Source organism: Nycticebus coucang, chromosome 3 (assembly GCF_027406575.1).
Source record: "Nycticebus coucang isolate mNycCou1 chromosome 3, mNycCou1.pri, whole genome shotgun sequence".
Taxonomy (NCBI): Eukaryota; Metazoa; Chordata; class Mammalia; order Primates; family Lorisidae; genus Nycticebus; species Nycticebus coucang.
The window spans coordinates 58,635,687-58,656,327 of NC_069782.1; the positions used below are offsets into that span (position 1 = coordinate 58,635,687).

At 39.9% G+C, this 20,641-nt stretch overlaps 1 protein-coding gene across 12 annotated transcripts in view; it reads left to right on the top strand.

Annotated features, from left to right (window-relative positions):
- Positions 1–4,274, top strand: part of ZNF558 (zinc finger protein 558) — a 33,685-nt gene extending 29,411 nt beyond the window's left edge. For 11 of the 12 annotated variants that reach the window (XM_053585367.1, XM_053585371.1, XM_053585374.1 and 8 more), the window contains one exon: positions 417–4,274. In XM_053585367.1, coding sequence (XP_053441342.1) covers positions 417–1,199 — 783 coding nt within the window. In that variant the 3' untranslated portion in view covers positions 1,200–4,274. The remainder of the gene's footprint in view (positions 1–416) is intronic. The other variant, XR_008378951.1, reaches the window with a different exon arrangement.
- The last annotated feature ends 16,367 nt before the right edge of the window (positions 4,275–20,641 follow it).

Sequence of the window (20,641 nt, forward strand, 5' to 3'; positions counted from 1 at the left end):
CAAGAGAGTCATTAAAGGAAAGTGTCATTTACACTCCAGAAAGTTATGTCTGTAGAGAGACACTGAAACTTGGGAATTTAGAAAGGGGATGTTAGTTACAAATTTGTTTCTTCATTGGGAGTGCCTATAAGTAACTTGTTCCCTAAATATGATGCGAATATTGACTGTTTGAAACATAAGTTGGCCTTACACTTACCAGAAAGTGTTTTGTGAATATAATGAGGAGTATGGCAAAGCATCTGTCTTTTTTTAACTTCCTGCCTAGGAGCTCAAACTGGGAAAAACCATATAGTGGAAGTAGCTACAATATCAATTATAATAACATAACAGTTTTCCTGGGAGAGAGAATTCCTATGACAGCATTAAATATGAATAATATTATGAATTAAATTTATCATTCATCTCTTAACCAATAGGAAAGAAGTCATCATGGAGTGAAACTCAATGAATGTAATCAGTGTTTTAAAGTCTTCAGTACAAAATCTAACCTTACTCAGCACAAGAGAATTCACACTGGCGAAAAACCCTATGACTGTAATCAATGTGGAAAATCCTTTAGCAGTAGGTCTTACCTTACTATTCATAAGAGAATCCACAATGGGGAGAAACCCTATGAATGCAATCACTGTGGGAAAGCATTTAGTGATCCCTCCTCTCTTAGACTGCATGTGAGAATTCACACTGGAGAAAAACCCTATGAATGTAACCAGTGTTTTCATGTCTTCCGCACTAGTTGTAACCTCAAAAGCCACAAGAGGATTCATACAGGGGAGAATCACCATGAATGTAATCAGTGTGGAAAGGCTTTCAGCACAAGGTCCTCCCTTACTGGGCACAATAGCATTCATACAGGAGAGAAACCTTATGAGTGTCATGATTGTGGGAAAACCTTCAGGAAGAGCTCATACCTGACACAGCATGTAAGAACTCACACTGGAGAAAAGCCTTATGAGTGTAATGAGTGTGGGAAATCCTTCAGCAGTAGCTTTTCTCTTACTGTGCACAAGAGAATACACACCGGAGAAAAACCCTATGAATGCAGTGACTGTGGGAAAGCCTTTAATAATCTCTCGGCTGTTAAGAAACACGTCAGAACTCACACTGGAGAAAAACCCTATGAATGTAATCATTGTGGAAAATCTTTCACCAGTAACTCTTACCTTTCTGTGCATAAAAGAATACATAATAGATGGATATGAATTTCTATGGGAAAGCACCTTCTGATATCTCATCCCTAAGACAATGTATCTGTCACAGCATGACAAATTACCCCCAAAAAACACTTTGTGGTTTCAAACAACAAACATTTATCATCTCACAATTTCTGTAGGTCAGGAATTCAAAAATAGCTTAGCTCTGTAGTTACGCCTCAAGATCTTCCATGAGGTTGCAATGGAGATGTCAGCCAGAGCTCTGGTCATCTGAAATCTTTACTGTTTAAGGATTTTTTACCCGCTTCCAGGATGGGTCATTCATGTGTCTTGAAAGTTAATGTTGGTTATTTCAGGGGACCTGCAGTTTCTCACTATGTAGGCATCTCCACAATAGTAATTATGATTAGGCAGCAAGTTCTCCCCAAAGCAAGTGATCCAAGAGAGGACCAATACTAAAGCCACAATCTCATCTGTGAACCAGCCTCAGAAGGACATATTTTCACTTCCTATCATAACTGGTCACACATACCAATCCTGATACAGAATGGGAGAAGACTACATAAGGTATGACTACCAGGAGACAGGGAACCACTGGGAAACATCTGGGAAATTTGCCAAGAAATTACTGAAGAAAAACCTCTAGTATACCCTCATCCTTTTTATTTAACCAGTATGAAATAGCATTCAACTGACCTGTTAATTTGGGGAGAGTATTGACTGTATGGTAAAGTTTTTAGCTCATATGCCTATGCTCATGTGCCCAAAAGATTATATACTGAAAAAAACCAACAAAGGGGGTGGCTATATTCCTGGAAAGCCTCCAGTGTTATTTCCAGGGATTCCCATGATGGTTCACACTGAGGGAGAAGCCTTTTGAAGGTCATCAGAATGGAGCAGCCTTCAGGGACACTTAAGATATGCCTGGGAATGTGAACCCTACACAGGAAATGTGAACAACTCTACAGCAAAAGGGTCAACATTACTGAGCAAGAGATAGTGAGGCCCTTTGACCACAGCAACTGTGGAGAAGCATAAATGTTCTCTCAATTTTTAAGAGATGTGAAAATAATTCTGGAGAGAAAGTCCCTTTGAATGACATTGGTCTTGGAAACTTTCCATTTTTCCACATATATTGGGAAATGTATGGGAACTCACACTGCAAAGAAATTCACAATAAAAAGTGTAAGTGAAAGTCTTCAATGATGCCTCCATGTTAAGAAAAATATGAAAATTTTCCCTGGATGCAAAACCTCTGAGTATCAATTTTGGAAAAATTTTCAGTGATTCCTGTCTTTGTTTTATGGAAGAAGCTCTAGAAATGCAATCAGTCAGTATTAGGGCACCTTATCCCATCTCTTTCTGAGTGGCCACATAGTAATTTATACTGGGAACAAAAAGTATAAATGTTGAGAGTATGGGATCACCATTATCAATGTCTTATTTGTAGGTTGGGCCACTAGCTCATTAATTTCCAGTCTTTTTTGTTTTAATGTACGTTTACATGTCTATAGTCCCTAAAATAAACTTTAACTTACATTCCATAATTACAATGCAATATTTTTTATCATAATGTACTCTTTAAAAATATCAATACATTATATATTCATAAAGTTATTTCTCAAGCAGCTAAGGCACCAGCCACATATGCCAGAGCTGGTGGGTTTAAATCCAGCCCGGGCCTGCCAGACAATGACAACTACAAGCAAAAAATAACCCAGCATGTAGTCCCAGCTACCTGGGAGGCTGAGGCAAGAGAATCACTTAAGCCCAGGAGTTGGAGGTTGCTGTGAGCTGTGATGCCATAGCACTCTACCCAGGGAAACAGCTTGAGGCTCTGTCTCGAAAAAGAAAGAAAAGGAAAGTTATTTCTGAATAGTTCTGAGTGATACAGTTTCTCATAATGGAAATTAGACAGTATTTATGATACAATTTTTTCTAATTTAATGGGATTTTTGTCAGTAAATTGGGCTTTATGATACTGATTTTATTTCTTTTTTCTTAGTGTGATAAATACTGATAGTTTCTCATTGTCCATTCTTCCCACTTGGTTCAGGTTGTCTGTGAAAAATACTGAAACTACTCAATTTTTCAGGCTTTCCTGAAGCCCAGACAGACTTCATTGCACTCTACCGGCCATGAGAAGTAGACAGAAGTCGGGGGGGGGGGGATGGTGAGTAGGACACCATCTGGCCTTTTCTCACCTATTATGTATTTATTTTAACCACGATGACAAAAACTACAGTACAGAATAAAGGGGGGGCTCCCCAAAGCCTCTCGTTGACTTTATCAGCTCTGAGTTGCTTATTAGACTTCTGCATACATGATTAAAAGAAATCCTCAAGTGGTTGAAACCAAAGTGATTTGTTGTTTTTTAGTTGGTGGTTTGTTAACTTCCGACTGAATACATTCTCAAGCTGGTAAACATATCAATTAGTCGAATTTTATCCATATTTTATGTTTCTCTGAAAACAATGTATATGCTGTGATATTTGGATATAGGGCATATGCACAGTAATGCAAGCTAATTATATTTCAAATACAGTACATATGTATAGGTTTTTTTCTCTTGAGCTTATTTAGTGATAGAGGTGTAGTAAAATCTTTCATGATTATGGATTAATACATTTCTTTGTTATTCTGTCATTTTTAGTTATATATTTTGACGTAATGTTACTAGGTATATCCAGGAGTAGGTATTTCATTGTGAGTTGTTCCTTCTTATGTAGAAACTTTTTATATAGCAAAATATTACAAAGTGTTAATAATGAATGGTTAGACATTTATATGGCCCTTCCCATAGACCAAATACTCTGTAAGGCATTTGAACAGCAACCTCAGTGAATTGGAACAATGAGTCATATGAATCTCTAGTAACAGCAAGTCTTGGCATGCAAGATCCTACGACTTTGGGGGAAGGAGGCTTCCAATCTAAAATTCTGTAACCTAAGAAAACATTCTTCCATGATTCCATATGGACATACATAAATATAGGAATTAAGATCGGCAGGAGCACAAAATGCAAGTAATTGCAAATGAACATTGGTAGTATAAAAACAACCCTGTATAGTTTTATAACTCTTAGGTATATCTAAACTTTTTCAAAATAAAATGCTTTTAAAAACACATTGATCTGATTGCCCAAAACTAGAGGTGTTAAAAACCCCTGCAAAGAGATGCCCCATCCACCCCTACAAGATTATGGGAGCCTCAGAAGTGTTGCTTACAGTCTGTATCCAATAGCAGAACTGACGAAATTTCTGGTAACCGACCACCAGAGCCCCCCTCCCAAAAGAAGAGGCAGCAAGACCTCAGATATCAAGTGTCATCTACACACAAAAGATGGGGTCCGAGCAAGACCTCCATCTTCCCAACATTCCACACCCCTAGTTATTTCTAATACTTTGAACTGACAGCAGCCCCATAGGTGACCCTCTTGGCTGCCCCTCAACACTAGAGAATGGGGAGCCCAAGCCCAGGGACCCACCCAGTCTATTCTAACAATACAGGCCAGGGGAGACCCAGAAAGTGCCTTGACTAGCCCCTCCTCACTGACTAGATAAAGGAGGGTAAAAGGGATCCCTGCAGTCTCACTGAGTAAAGATAAGTGGAGCCCCATGAAATAACCCCCTCAATCCTCTCCCCAAACTACAGACATCCTTCCCTGGCATCTCAACAGGTGGGAAAGCCCTAGGCAGTGATCCTCCATGCCCCTGGCAAAAGCAGCTCAAGTACCAGACCTCCCAGGTACTCTCCAACATTATGGGCATTCTGTTGGAAACTCCCATAGATGATTCCCCCATATCCTTCCAAGGTTAGAGATGATGGGAACCAAGAAAGCAGCTCTCAATGCCCTACACACTAAAGAAAGCCCCAGCTTTCACACTACTCTCAACCAACACAACCCCCAGCCTGCCTCCCTTGTCTCCCCAAGACGAGATACAAGTATCTGCAGCAAGGGCACCCAGCCTCCCCCAAGAAAAGCAATCACTAGTGTCTCAACAGACAACCCAACAGATTCTGCAACATGAACATCAAACAGAAACCTGCCTCTCCTTTGATCATCACAAACTAAGAGTTGATGGAAACATCAACAAGCAGCAGTCTCAACAGAAATGGGGAGAAGCCACAGTGCACGCCCCCCAACATGAGATGTTTGCCCTTGGAGTGACCCTGCCTTTGTCCTAAACACAAGAACAATCTGGGCCTACAGTGGGTAAGTCCTCAACCTCCTCTTGCAGTACGGACACAAGACTGCTGTGTCCAGCCAAATTCCCGCTGCCCCTGGGAATGTCTGCCCGACCTGCACCGCCCGGCCCGCATGCTGTCTGGAGGCTGCATGAATATCGCGCTCCCGGGCACACCCTGGGGGCAGCGTCAGAGGATCAGGGAAGCCGTGCAGTGAAGTGACCAGACACCCCGCCCCCCAGCAGGAAGCTGGCTGATGGGAGCCTGATGGCTGTACCAAGGCTGCAGAACTGGGCTTGGAGCCTCCCTGCGACAGTGGCTGGCCCCTGCTGCCTCTGCCCACACCCCTCGCAATCCGAGCACTGCTCCTGCCTCCAGATCCAGGGCCGGCGTGGGCGCGTCTGATCCACAGGATCCAGTCGTGGCCGCAGCAGAGAGGCTGCAATTGGAAGTGTCTGGCATTTTGTGCTTTTAAGTTGGGAAGCTGGCACTGTCCACCCGCAAGGTGACAAAACGGGGAAGCCCCCAAACACAAGGGACCAGCCTAGCAGAAACCAGAAAGTGTGAATCTTCACTAACATTTACCTGAGAGGGTTAATTTACATTGCAAGGGGAAAAGACTTTCCAGGAAAGGGGTGGACAGGGTAGACTTTCTCATAAACAGTCACTAAAACTCACAAGTTGTTAAAAAGGGGGGGGGAGGGACCAGGCAAGATGGCCGACTGCAAGCAGCCCCTGAAAGAGTCTTCTCTCCAAAAGGGAAGATAACGTCCAAAAATAGCCCAATTAAGCTGAAGACTGGGAGCCCAGCCAAGAAAGAAATGGTAACTGCAGGTCACCTCTGCTGAGGTAAGGTGCAACTTCAAGAAACCAAGCTTCAGGTACAAAATTCATCTGAAAGGGAAAGGGTCCATTCCCTACCCCAAGAAAGCTGGGGTCTTTTTCTTCTGTCTCCTTTCTTTTTTCTTTTTGTTTGCTCCTGAGACTTTTCTACAGACAAACGGTGAACTGTGGACCTCTTGTCTCACCCCACGGATGAGTGCTGTGGGAAGTGAGGACTACTTCAGAGTTACCCTGCTGTAACTCTGAACACTCTGTCACTAGGCAGAAAAATTGAACTAAAGTCTTCCCTGCCATTCTGAACTTCCAGTACAACATTCCCACTTTACCCGATGAACCAGAAGCCTAAACTTTGCTGAGACTGAGGGAGAAGGTTCTTGAGCAGTGCCCCTTCTCCCTGTATGCCGGACCAAGCAATCCTCTAGCAAGACTCCAGGGGCTGTGTGGAGTAACCCCTCCACCTCGTAGCCCCTGCACCAGGGACTCCACGGGCACCTGCACAAGCCAGCCACCTGTGCCCGTGCCAGTGCCCAGCACCCACCGGGCCTCTGCATGACCTCGCCAGGGACTCCGGAAGCTGTGCAACTTGCAACATCCCTCTTGTACCCTCCCTGCCTCTACACTGGCCCACCCATATCACCAGGGACTCTGGTACCTGTGCAACCCATGCCCTCCCTCCGGAGCCCTTCCTACCTATGCATGGAGCCCTCCTCCTGGCCAGAGACTGCTGGAATCTTGGGCTCTCTGTGCCAAAGTCACCTGGCGCCAGACACTCCCTGAACCATGTGCACCATCCCCCGCCCTGTTGCTGGAACTGGGTGTGCCACACTCTGTAGCTGCTTCCACAGCTAGAACTCCCTGACTGGGATAGTCCCAGAGGAGCTACACAGGGTCACTCCCTACAAAGATCCAGTAATAATAGAGTGATCCCGCCGGGGTCTAATCTCGGAGAGTCACCACCCCAACTCTGAGGACAGCCAGAGGCAATGATTAAAAACAAACATGAGGCAGAATCAATGGAAAAACTCTGGCAATGTGAATAATCAGAGTAGATCAAATACCCCAAGGAACCACAAGGCAGACACAGTACAAAATCCCATGCATAAAAAATGGCTGAGATGTCAGAAACCAAATTCAGAATCTGTATAGAAAATAAGATCAAATTGGAACCAAGCAGTGATGCAAAAGATATCTCAAGAATTCAACAAATTCAGAAACCAAATGACCAAAGATTTTGACACATTGAGACAAGAAGTTGCAGCCCACAAAGCTCTGAGAAATAGTGAATCCCTCAGTAACAGAATGGACCAAGTAGAAGAAAGGATTTCTGACATTGAAGACAAAGCTTTTGAATACTCCCAAACTTTCAAAGAGGAAGAGAAATGGAGGGCAATAACAGATCATTCTCTCAAAAAGCTCTGGGATAATTAAAAGAAAAGCAATATTTGCCTTATAGGCATCCCTAAAAATGACAAAGTAGCTTCACAAGGCACAGAGTCTCCTCTTCATGAGATTATGAAAGAGAACACTCCAGACATGCCAAGAGATTCTGAAATTCACATAGCAGCAGTTTCAGAACCCCAGCACGACTCAACATGAATAAGACGTCCCCCAGACACATCATAATCAATTTCACTAAAGTTAATATGAAGGAAAAATTTCTGAAAGCAGTCAGATGTAAGAAAACCATAACCTACAAGGGGAAGAGTATTAGAATAACAGCAAATCTTTCTGCTGAAACCATTCAAGCTAAAAGAGGATGGTCATTGACTTTTAACCTACTAAAACAAAATAACTTTCAACCCAGTATCCTGTATCCACCTATACTGAGTTTCATTTATGATGGAGAAATTAAATACTTCAATGATATTCACATGTTGAAGAAATTTGCCATAACTAAACGAGCTCTCCAGGATATTCTCAGACCTATCCTCCATAAAGACCAGCATAATCCTTCACCACAAAAGTAAACTCCCATGACTTAGCTATTATGAATTGTGATAAAAATGTGTCAAATGTTTTATGAAGCGAGTGTATGATGCCCCATGATCATATCAATGTATACAATTATGATTTAATAAAAAAAAAAATTCTCATGGAAAAAAAAAAAAGTAAACTCCCCAAGAAACTTTTGACCAAATTCCAACATCCACACTCGCAAAAGGATTAAAAATGTCCACCAGACTTTCGAAAGGCTTAACAATATTATCAATTAATATGAATGGTTTAAACTGTCCTCTAAAGAGGCACACATTGGCTGACTGGATACAAAAACTCAGGCCAGATATCTGCTGCATACCAGAATCTCATCTTACCTTAAAAGATAAATATAGACTCAAAGTGAAAGGATGGTCAGCTATATTCCAGGCAAATGGAAAGCAGAAAAAAGCAGGCGTTGCCATCCTATTCGCAGATACAATAGGCTTTAAACCAACCAAAATAAGGAAGGATAAGGATGGACACTTCGTATTTGTTAAAGGTAATCTCAATATGATGAGATTTCAATTATTAGTATTTATGCACCCAACCACAACACAGCTCAATTTATAAGAGAAACTCTAACAGACATGAGCAACTCGATTTCCTCCACTTCCATAGTAGTTGGAGATTTTAACACCCCTTTAGCAGTCCTGGATAGATCCTCCAAAAAGAAGCTAAGCAAAGAAATTTTAGATTTAAACTTAACCATTCAACATCTAGATTTAACAAACATCTACAGAATATTTCATCCCAACAAACTGAATACACATTCTTCTCATCAGCCCACAGAACATACTCCAAAATCGACCACATCCTAGGCCACAAATCTAACCTCAGCAAATTTAAAAAAATAGAAATTACTCCTTGCATCTTCTCAGACCACCATGGAATAAAAGTTGAACTAAATAACAACAGGAACCTGCAAACCATTTAATCCATACAATAACATGGAAGCTAAACAACCTTATGCTGAAGGATAGATGGGTTACAATGAGATTAAGAAGGAAATCACCAAATTTTTGGAACAAAAGAACAATCAAGACATGAATTACCAGAACCTCTGGGATACTGCAAAGGCAGTCCTAAGAGGGAAATTTATAGCACTGCAAGCCTTCCTCAAAAAAAACAGAAAGCGAGGAAGTTAATAACTTAATGGAACATCTCAAGCAACTTGGAAAGGAAGAACACTCTAACCCCAAACCTAGCAGAAGAAAAGAAATAACCAAAATCAGAGCAGAATTAAATGAAATTGAAAACAAAAGAATTATACAACAGATCAATAAATCCAAAAGTTGGTTTTTTGGAAAGATCAATAAAATAGATAAAACTTTGGCCAACCTAACCAGGAAAAAAAAGAGTAAAATCTCTAATTTCATCAATCAAAAATGGGTAATGATGAAATAACAACAGACCCCTCAGAAATTCAAACAATCCTTAATGAATACTACAAGAAATTCTACTCTCAGAAATATGAAAATCTGAAAGAAATCAACCAATACCTGGAAGTACACCACCTCCCAATTCTTAGCCAGAATGAAGTGAAAATGTTGAACAGGCCTATATCAATTTCTGACATAGCATCAACTATACAAAATCTCTCTAAATAGAAAAGCCCAGGACCAGATGGCTTTATATCTGAATTCTACCAAACCTTTAAAGAAGAACTAGTACCTATATTACTAAACCTCTTCCAAAATATACAAATTGAAGGAATATTACCCAACACATTCTACAAAACAAACATCACCTTGATCCCCAAACCGGGGAAAGACCCAACAAGAAAAGAAAATTATAGACCCATATCACTAATGAATATTGACGCTAAAATACTCAATAAGATCCTAACAAACAGAATCCAACAACACATCAAAAAAATTATACACCACAACCAAGTAGGATTTATCCCAGGATCTCAAGGCTGGTTCAATATACGTAAATCTATAAATGTAATTCAGCACATAAACAAACTAAAAAATAAGGACCATATGATTCTTTCAATCGATGCAGAAAAAACTTTTGACAATATCCAGTATCCCTTCATGATCAGAACACTTAAGAAAATTGGTATAGAAGGGACATTTCTTAAACTAATAGAGGCCATCTACCTCAAACCCACAGCCAATATCGGATTGAATGGACTTAAATTGAAATCATTTCCACTTAGATCAGGAACCAGGCAAGGTTGCCAATTGTCTCCATTGCTCTTTAACATTGTAATGGGAGTTTTAGCCATTGCAATTAGGGAAGAAAAGGCGATCAAGGGTATCCACATAGGGTCAGAAAAAATCAAACTTTCATTCTTTGCAGATGATATGATCGTATATCTGGAAAACACTAGGGATTCTACTACAAACCTTTTAGAAGTGATCAAGAAATACAATAATGTCTCAGGCTACAAAATCAACACCCATAAATCTGTAGCCTTTATATATACCAACAATAACCAAGCCAAAAAAACAGTCAAGGACTCTATTCCTTGCACAGTAGTGCCAAAGAAGATGAAATATTTGGAGTATACCTAAAAAAGGATGTGAATGATCTCTACAAAGAGAATTATGAATCTTTAAGAAAAGAAATAGCTGAAGATATTAACAAATGGATAAACATACCATGCCCGTGGCTGGGAAGAATCAACATTGTTAAAATGTCTATAGTACCCAAAGCAATATATAATTTTAATGCAATTCCTAGTAAAGCTCCATTGTCATATTTTAAAGAACTTGAAAAAATAATACTTCATTTTACATGGAATCAGAAAAAACCTCGAATTTCCAAAGCATTACTCAGCAATAAAAACACAGTAGGAGGAATGATGCTCCTGAGACTGTACTGTAAATCGATAGTGATCAAAACAGCATGTTACTGGCACAAAAGCAGAGAATTAGATGTCTGGAACAGTATAGAGAACCAAGAGATGAATCCAGCTACTTACCGTTATTTGATCTTTGACAAGCCAATTAAAAACATTGAGTGGGGAAATGATTCCCTATTTAACAAATGGTGCTGGGTCAACTGGCTGGCAACCTGTAGAAGATTGAAACTGGACCCACAACTTTCACCATTAACTAAGATAGACTCGACTGGATAAAAGATTTAAACTTAAAGACATGAAACTATAAAAATACTTGAAGAAAGTGCAGGGAAAACGCTTGAAGGAATCGGCCTGGGTGAATATTTTCTGAGGAGGACTCTCTAGGCAGTTGAAGCAGTATCAAAAATACACTACTGGGACCTGATCAAACTAAAAAGCTTCTGCACAGCCAAGAACATAGTAAGTAAAGCAAGCAGACAGCCTTCAGAATGGGAGAAAATATTTGCAGGTTATACCGCCAATAAATGTCTAATAACCAGAATCCACAGAGAATTCAAAAGTATTAGCAAGAAAAGAACACATGATCCTATGTCAGGGTGGGCAAGGGACTTGAAGAGAAACTTCTCTGAAGACAGCCACATGATCTACAGACATATGAAAAAAAGCTAATCATCCTTAATCATCAGAAATGCAAATCAAAACTACTTTGAGATATCACCTAACTCCTGTAAGATTAGCCCACATAACAAAATCCCCAAACCAGAGATGTTGGCGTGGATGTGGAGAAAACGGCACACTTCTACACTGCTGGTGGGAATGCACACTTATATATTCCTTCTGGAAGGATGTTTGGAGAATACTTAGACACCCAAATATAGAACTGCCATTCGATCCTGTAATTCCTTTACTATGTTTATACCCAGAAGACCGAAAATCACAATATAACAAAGACATCTGTACCAGAATGTTTGTTGCAGCCCAATTCATAATTGCTAAGTCATAGAAGAAGCCGAAGTGCACATCAACCCACGAATGGACTAGCAATTGTGGTACATGTATACCATGGAACATTATGCAGCCTTAAAGAAAGATGGAGACTGTACCTTTTTCATGTTTGCATGGATGGAACTGGAACATATTCTTCTTAGCAAAGTATCTCAGGAGAAAGTATCCAATACATTGGAGAAAAAGTATCCAATGTATTCAGCCCTACTATGAAGCTAAATTGTAGCTTTCACATGAAGGGTATAACCCAACTATAGCACAAGACTATAAGGCAAGAGTCAAGGAAGAGGAAGGGAGGGGGGAGGTTAGGGTGGAGAGAGGCCACACCTACGATGCATCTTAGATTGGGTACAGGCAAAACTTACCAAAGGCAGAATGCAAATGTCTACATACAGTGACTAAGAAATGCCATGAAGGCTACATTGAACAGTTCGATGAAAATATTTCAGATTATATATGAAACCAGCACATTGTACCCCTTGATTGCACTAATGTACACAGCTATGATTTAACAGTAAAAAAAAAAAAAAGAAAAAAACATGAAGCTATAAAAATACTTGAAGAAAGTGCAGGGGAAACTCTTGAAGTATCGACCTGGGTGAATATTTTATGAGGAGGACTCCCCAGGCAATTGAAGCAGTATCAAAAATACACTACTGGGACCTGATCAAACTAAAAAGCTTCTGCACAGCCAAGAACACAGTAAGTATAACAAGCTGACAACCCTCAGAAAGGGAGAAAATATTTACAGGGTATACCTCCAACAAAGGTTTAATAACCAGAATCCACAGAGAACTCAAATGTATTAGCAAGAAAAGAACAAGTGATCCCATCTCAGATTGGGCAAAGAACTTAAGACAGACACATGATCTACAGACACGTGAAACAAAGATCATCATCCTTAATCATCAGAGAAATGTAAATCAAAACTACTTTGAGATATCACCTAACCCCAGTAAGAGTAGCCCACATAACAAAATCCCCAAACCAGAGATGTTGGCATGGATGCAGAGAAAAGGGCACACTTCTACACTGCTGGTGGGAATGCACAGTAATATGTTCCTTTTGGAAGTATGTTTGGAGAATACTTAGAGATCTAAAAATAGACCTACCATTCGATCCTATAATTCCTTTACTAGGTATATACCCAGAAGACCAAAAATCACAATGTAACAAAGATATCTGTACCAGATTGTTTATTGCAGCCCAATTCATAATTGCTAAGTCATGGAAGAAGCCCAAGTGCCCATCGACCCACGAATGGACTAGCAAATTGTGGCACATGTATACCATGGAATATTATGCAGTCTTAAAGAAAGATGGAGACTTTACCTCTTTTATGTTTACATGGATGGAGCTGGAACATATTCTTCTTAGCAAAATATCTCAAGAATGGAAGAAAAAGTATCCAATGCACTCAGCCCTACTATGAAGCTAATTTATAGCTTTCATATGAAGGCTATAACCCAACTATAGCACAAGACTATGAAGAAAGGGCCAAGGAAGGGGAAGGGAGGGGGAGGTTGTGGTGGAGGAAGGGTAATGGGTGGGGCCACACCTACGGTGCATCTTAGAATGGGTACAGGTGAAACTTACTAAATGCAGAATACAGATGTCTTCATACAATAACTAAGAAAATGCCATGAAGGCTATATTAAACAGTTTGATGAAAATATTTCAGATTGTATATGAAACCAGCACATTGTACCTCTGGATTGCACTATTAAATCATACACAGCTATGATTTAATTCATAAATAAATAATTTTTAAAAAGGTTTTTGGGGTTTTGTTTTGTTTTATTTCATTTTTTAGTACTGTCCTGAAAAAGTTCTTAAGAATACAGGAAAGCAAACTTCCCCTCCTTCAGAGAGAGGGAAGAAAAAACTAATTCCTATCAATCTGTTAATGATAAACAGAAAAACCAAAACAGCAACTTCTCAGCTGTCTCTGCTACTTTGGCTACAGTCCACCCCTCCCCAGCCTGCCATAATGAAGAGTCAGAGTCGTTTGGCCTCAGTGCCTCGAGTTTTGGTGCTGTGACCTCTCTGGGAGATAGGGTAAATGAACTTACTGTCCTAAACTTTATCTGAGAAGTCTTCCTCACCTGCATATAGACATCACACCCTAATCCCCTTTCATTACCCAAGATGTTCCGGTTAGGACCAAAAGTTTCCCTATCTGTCATCCGCCAAGCTGTGCGCTAAAACCTGTGACCCAGAAATGAACTTAACACAGTCACTCCCCTGCTTTATTTTAATCTTGGTTAAAGGGAAGTGAAAGGTTCCAGACCCATGGATAAAATCATTCTGAGAGGAGAGAGGAAAGAAACATGGAGATCCAATTCATGCAATTAAAGTGGGTTTTATTCCACGTGGAGTGCAGGTGGGGTGATATTCCTGACTAGGGAGAAATCCGCATGTGGGCTATGGCAGACAGGGATTTAAAGGTTTAGGGCAGCCAGGATTGGTGGCATTCCTATTTCCTGGGAGGGACATGAGTCTGACCCTTATTGGGTGGGCCATGAACCTGAACCTGCCTGGGCAGGGCAAATGTATTTGGGCAGGTACACCTGATTCTCTCATACCTGTCTCTCTAGTTTATTATATGGAGATAGGATGATGGGCGTGGCATCTCTTTGACTGCTTCTTGGTGGGGGAGGGGCTTTGTGGGCTGCCTGCGAAAAGAATGAGAGGGGGAGAGGAATAGGGAGGGGAATGGTGTTTATAGGAATTCTTTGGCTTTTTCAGTCTGAGTTAGTTGTTATCCAATAAGGCGAGGATATGAGCAGTTTTCCGGTGACTGCTCAATAAATCAAGAGATGAAGCAAAGAATTGCTAATCTGTAACTGAGAAGGAGGAGGATTATAATTAGTGATTTTATCATCAGTTGAGGTTGATGGATAGGGAAGCAAGGCCAGAATTGACAGGAGGGGTAGCCAGAAGGAAAAAAAGAAGGAATAAGAAAATTGGGTTTCTTCAGGGAGAAAAATCTTGGAAGGTGCCCTGTAGCCACAGATTTTTAGAGGCTTCGAGGAGGTCCTTCCAACCTTGAACGTGTGAGAGTAGCCAGGTATCCTAAGAAAAGTTATAGAGAAAAAGAAAAAATCAGGGAGGAATGTTATACATTTATTAGGAGGTGGATTCTTCAGGGATCCTGGTGAGTTTAAGGTGGTGGGGGACAGTATTCGTGACTTCCAGTGATAGTTCTTCAGCATTGGAAGTTTTTCTGTAGGATACTGACCAGAATGACCAAAAAAACTCCAGGCCCATGGTAGGGCTTGTGAGGCTGGCATTGAGGGATTACCCGGACTCTACATTTATGACTTCAGTTAAAGCAGGGAATTGCCTCTGTACATGACCTTAACCGGCAGAGGGACCTGGGCCCACAGTAGGGCACCAAGAGGTAAGATGGAGTAAGAGGGAATTCAGCCTCTGAGTGCATGTAAAGGGAATCGAGAGATCATATAAAAATAAGCAAGAGTGCAAAAAGTCGGAGTGAGGGGAGAGGGTAAGGTAGAGTAGGAATGGGAAGATTAAAGAAGTGCAGAAAAAGTTTTTAGATAAGGGCTCACCTTAGTATGAAGTGCATGAATGGTAGGTAAGGTCAGAGAGTGCACCAGTCCTCTTCGTCTCTCCAGCATAAAGGCCATTTGGTTAGGTTCAGTGGGGTGTATTTTCAGCCCTGCAAAGGGGCATTTCCCCAGGGGGTCACATGCAGTATATGAATGGTTCTGGACCCAAAGATAAAATCATTCCAAGATGGGAGACAAAAGGAAAACAGAGATCCAATTCATGCAATTAAAGTGGCTTTTATTCCACCTGGAGTGCAGGTGGGATGAGATTCCTGACTAGGGAGAAATCTACACATGGGCTATGGTGGACAGGGCTTTAAAGGGTTAGGGCAGCCAGGATGGGTGCCATTCCTATTTCCTGGGAGGGACATGGGTCTGACCCTTCCAGGGAGTGCCATGAAACTAACCCTGCCTGGGCAGGGCAAGTTTATTTGGGGAGGTACACCTGATTCTATCAGGAAGACATAAACAGAATGATGAATTTTTCATGTAAAAGTAGCTATAATTAAGTGCTGTGATGAAAGACAAGGTAGAAAGATAGGGTGGGGAAGGGAGATGAAGGGTGGGAGGAGGGAAGAAAAATGAAGAAAAGAAATTAACTCCAATTAAGGGTGATGAGAAGATTAGAGAAGGACTAACTGGCACGTGATATTTGAACCGAATTGAAAACAAACAACCACATTCTGGTTAAGGAATTTTCCGGAGAAAAGAATAGTTTGAACAAAGCAGGCTCAAATGCTACTCCTCTTCCAAGTGATGTTTTTGGTTAAAAAAAAAAAAATCTGGTGGGTGGTGCCTGTGGCTCAACAGAGTAGGGCGCCAGCCCCATATGCCAGAGCTGGTGGGTTCAAACCCAGCCCTGGCCAAAAACTGCAAAAAAAAAAAAAAAAAAAAATCTGGACTGTTATCCCAAGAGAGCTCCATACAGAAAAGTGGAGTATCTTGGATATTTAGTAAACAAACACAAACACCTAGTAAGTAACTTTCCCTAAGATAGCACCTTGTTTTAAGACCTACTGTCTGCTAACTTAAAGAAGTTATAAAGATGGGGAAGGGATATGAAGAAACCCTCTTGTGATCACTGTGGATTAGGCTTGCTTCCAATTCTACCACCAAGGAGGCACGGGTTCCCTCTTTGTGGTAGAATTTGTCCTGCCCACTCCGCTCCTGACATGCAGACCACCTGCTGGAAAATGTGGTGAACTTCCTCATCTCACTCCCCTTTTATGGAGGAAGGGAGTGGGTAATCTAATTAGTGGAAAAATCCACAGGAGGTGTTCTGTGTCCTCGCCACAGGATTTGAGGGCTTCCCAAATCATTGCATAGAAACAAAGCAATGTGAAGTTATTGATGTTGTCAGGTACTGTAGGTAGATGAAAAACTTTAATATGTCCACATACAGACAGGAGTAGTATTTGCAGTTGATGTCAGTATTTTACATGTTTCCTTTTCCTCCCACTGTTTCAATATCTTTGAACACATTCTATAGAAATGGGAATGGGAGTTTCTATGTACAGAGAAATTCAAATGACATTGGTTTTAATACGAAAAAATTTGGAGACCATTTAAATGTCCAACAGTAAATGTCCAGAACACTTATAACAATTGCATCTTACAAGGGAATATGTGAATCCTAGTAAAAGTGGAATGTAAAGGTCTTAGCAAAATAACTAAGAAAATGCCACGAAAGCTATGTTAACTAGTGTGATGAAAATGTGTCAAACGGTCTATGAACCAAGTGTGTGGTGCCCCATGATCATACTAATGTACACAGCTATGATTTAATAAAAAATAAAATAAATAAAAAATAAAACAATTCTATAGAATAATCACACAACCATTGAAAAGAAATAATTATTTGTTCATTAAACTTTCATGTACAAAACGGCAAATTTGAGATTCTTTTAACTATCTTATTCTTTCCCTACCTATGATGTAACTGATTAATGTTCCTTTAGTCTCTTGACTTTCAATTAAATATTTTATTATTCTATTGTTCCCTATACAAATTTGTTTATTAAAATCATACACAAATCTTCATGTAGTTCTACTAATGATTAAACTGTGGATTCTTTTTAATGCAATCTAATACAAATACTTTCACCACCTTTTCTCAAATGCTCATACCCGTTGAACACTTTTTTGGTTCTTTTGGCTGCTGACTACTAGCAAATTTTAGGTGTCTCATTATTGTATAACACAAGGTTGGGATTACTAAAAATAATAGCAACTTAAAATTATTTTGCTTTTTGTCTTGGCAGTATGTCCCTGAGCAATTGAAGTCTGGTGACGCTCTGCCCTTGTCCTGGTTTAATTCCTCAGTATCTCTGAGGTGTCATGGTGATGGCTCTCATCCATCCAGAAGCTTGATAATGTTCTCTCTGGAGCTGATCTGAGAACAATTTGGTCAGATGAAAAGGTCACAACTAAGCAACAGGATGAATTAGATCTGCATACAACATTCCATTTTCTCCAGGACAAGCTTGCAGTCCATATGTTTTCATTTTGTCTGTGTCTTGGTAGCATTTTTTTTTTTAATTTCAGATAAGATGAAGGGACAGATGATTAGGTTACACTATTTGTGTTTCCTGGTGGAGTTCAGGTTGTAGTTGTGCCACTCACCCAGGAGGTGTGCAATATACCCCTTACATTGTGCCTGTTAGGTGAGAGCTTACCAATCCTCATTCCTCCTCCCGTCTCCTTCCCAATTAAAATTGTGTTTTTCTCTTGAATGGGCATGTACTTGTTCATCTACTGGTTTCATATTAGTATTGAGTACATTGGATACTTGCTTTTCCATTTTTGTGATGATTTACTAAGTAAAATGTTATCCAACTCCATCCAGGTTAGTAAAAAAAGTACAAAGCCGCCATCATTTCTGTGACTGAATACTACTCCATGGTATACATATGCCACAGTTTATTAATCCACTTGTGTGTTGATGGGCCCTTGGGTTGATTCCACATCTTTGTGAATGTGAATTTAGCTGTGATACACATTCTAGTGCAAGTGTCCTTATGGTAAAATGATTCTTTTCCTTCTATCAAGAATTCTTCATACTTCTTTCCAAAGTTTGCATTCCCACCAACAATATAAAAATGTTTGGAATGCTTTTAATTCAATTTTTATCCTTTGTGACCTTTCTTTTACCATTCTCACTCCAATGAATTCTATAAACACTTCAGTCTCCACATGGCATTGGAGTATCACCTCACCTTATAAAACAATGTTCATATGTATTCATCTATATATTGTGCTTTCTATTTCTCTTCATTCCTTCCAGTTCCAGTTGTCCACTGGGGAATGTTTTTTCCCTTTCGCTGTAATCATTTACTCTCACATATTTATTTTCCTAATTCAAGATTGCTAACAACCAAATGTTTCACCTTAAGTTTTCCTTGATGTATCTTTATTGTGGGGCTATGTTGCTGCTCACTATAGAATTATGGTGTAGCAGATTCCTTTTAGCACTTTAGCAATACTGTTCCATTGATATCTGTCTTTTTTATTTATGTTAAAATGTTGACCATCAGTCATTTTTTTCTTGCTTACTTGGCCTCTGTATTTTCTAAAATCATTCTCAGTACCTTTCTTTCTCAGGCCATATTATAGCTAGTTTCCTGTGTATTTATTTTGCCTAGGGGGATGTGGATTTAATTGATTCTGTGGGTCCATGACTTTCATCAGTTTGGAAAATGCTTGTATATTTTCATTTCCGATAGCTATTCATTCCCAAGTTCTCTCTACTCTCTTTTTAATCACATATCCTTTGTCTTTTTTTAAATTTCAAAATAAAACGAGGGTATAAATGTTTTTGTTATATGGATATATTACATAATGCCAAAGCTCCCTTCCATTTTAATAGTCCTAAATTTTCCAGTGCTGTTCACCCTGTCCTTCTTTTGAGATGTTTGTTCTTGAACCCTTCCAATTTAGTAATCTAGCCTTTTGCTGAGTTAAATATTGTCTCAATTTTAATTTTTCTGTTTTGAGACAGGGTCTTGCTGTGTCATCAGGCTAAAGTGCAGTGTCATCATCATAGCTCACAGCAACCTAAAACTACTGGATTCAAGTAATCAATCTGCCTTGGCCTCCCAAGTATCTGGGACTACAGGTGCACACCACCATGCTCAGCTAATTTTCTATTTTTTCTCAAGACAGAGGACTCACTGTTGCTCAGGATGGCTTCAAACTCTTGGCCTCAAGCAATCCTCCTGCCTTAGCTCCCCAAATTGCTAAGATTATAGGCACTAGCCAGAACGCCCCTCCAATCCCGTCTTAATTTCCTATGTTCTTAATTTCAGTTCTAAACAGAAAACACAATAAATAGGTTTAATTGAAAATATAACAGCTTCATACTTATTGAGGACACAATTTTTATTTGATACAATAATACTCCATATGGAAAGGAGAAAAATATAATTCGGATCCTATGAAGATAGATAATGTTAATAGATCATATTAAGATGTTTAAAGACCAGCTGTTAAAAAGGAGGGTCTGGAAAACCACAGAGTGGGAGAAAATATTTGCATTATTTACATCCACTAAAGTATGTCAAGCCAAAATATATCAAGAATTCTGTCCAAGAAAAATAACGACCACTCACTTAGAAAATGTATGACAGACTTGAATAGTCTCTACACAAACCAGGATAAGTAAATGGCCAATAAAAAATAATGTTTAACCTCTTTATCTTCACAGTGAGATACTATTATGCACACAGCAGTTTAGCTAAAATGGAAAACATGGCAATACAAAGCACTGACAGGTCTATAGAGCAAGCAGACCATTGAAATTGCTACTGCATTGAAATTGGTGGAATCACTTTGAAAAACTGACAGCATCCAAAGCTATGTACATGTTTACACTGTTTCCCTGCACACAAATAATACCAACATTGTGTACACACACCCATGACAGTCAGGTTCTAGTTGTCACAGAACCTGGAGTCATAATAGCTCTGGGCTGGAAAGCAGCTGTTCAAACGAAAATCCAGTAGCATCTGCACCCTACGGAACTGCACACAGCAATAGGAATTCAACAATAACAACATTAAGGAGGAATCTCACGAACCTGAATCCACATCCAAGAC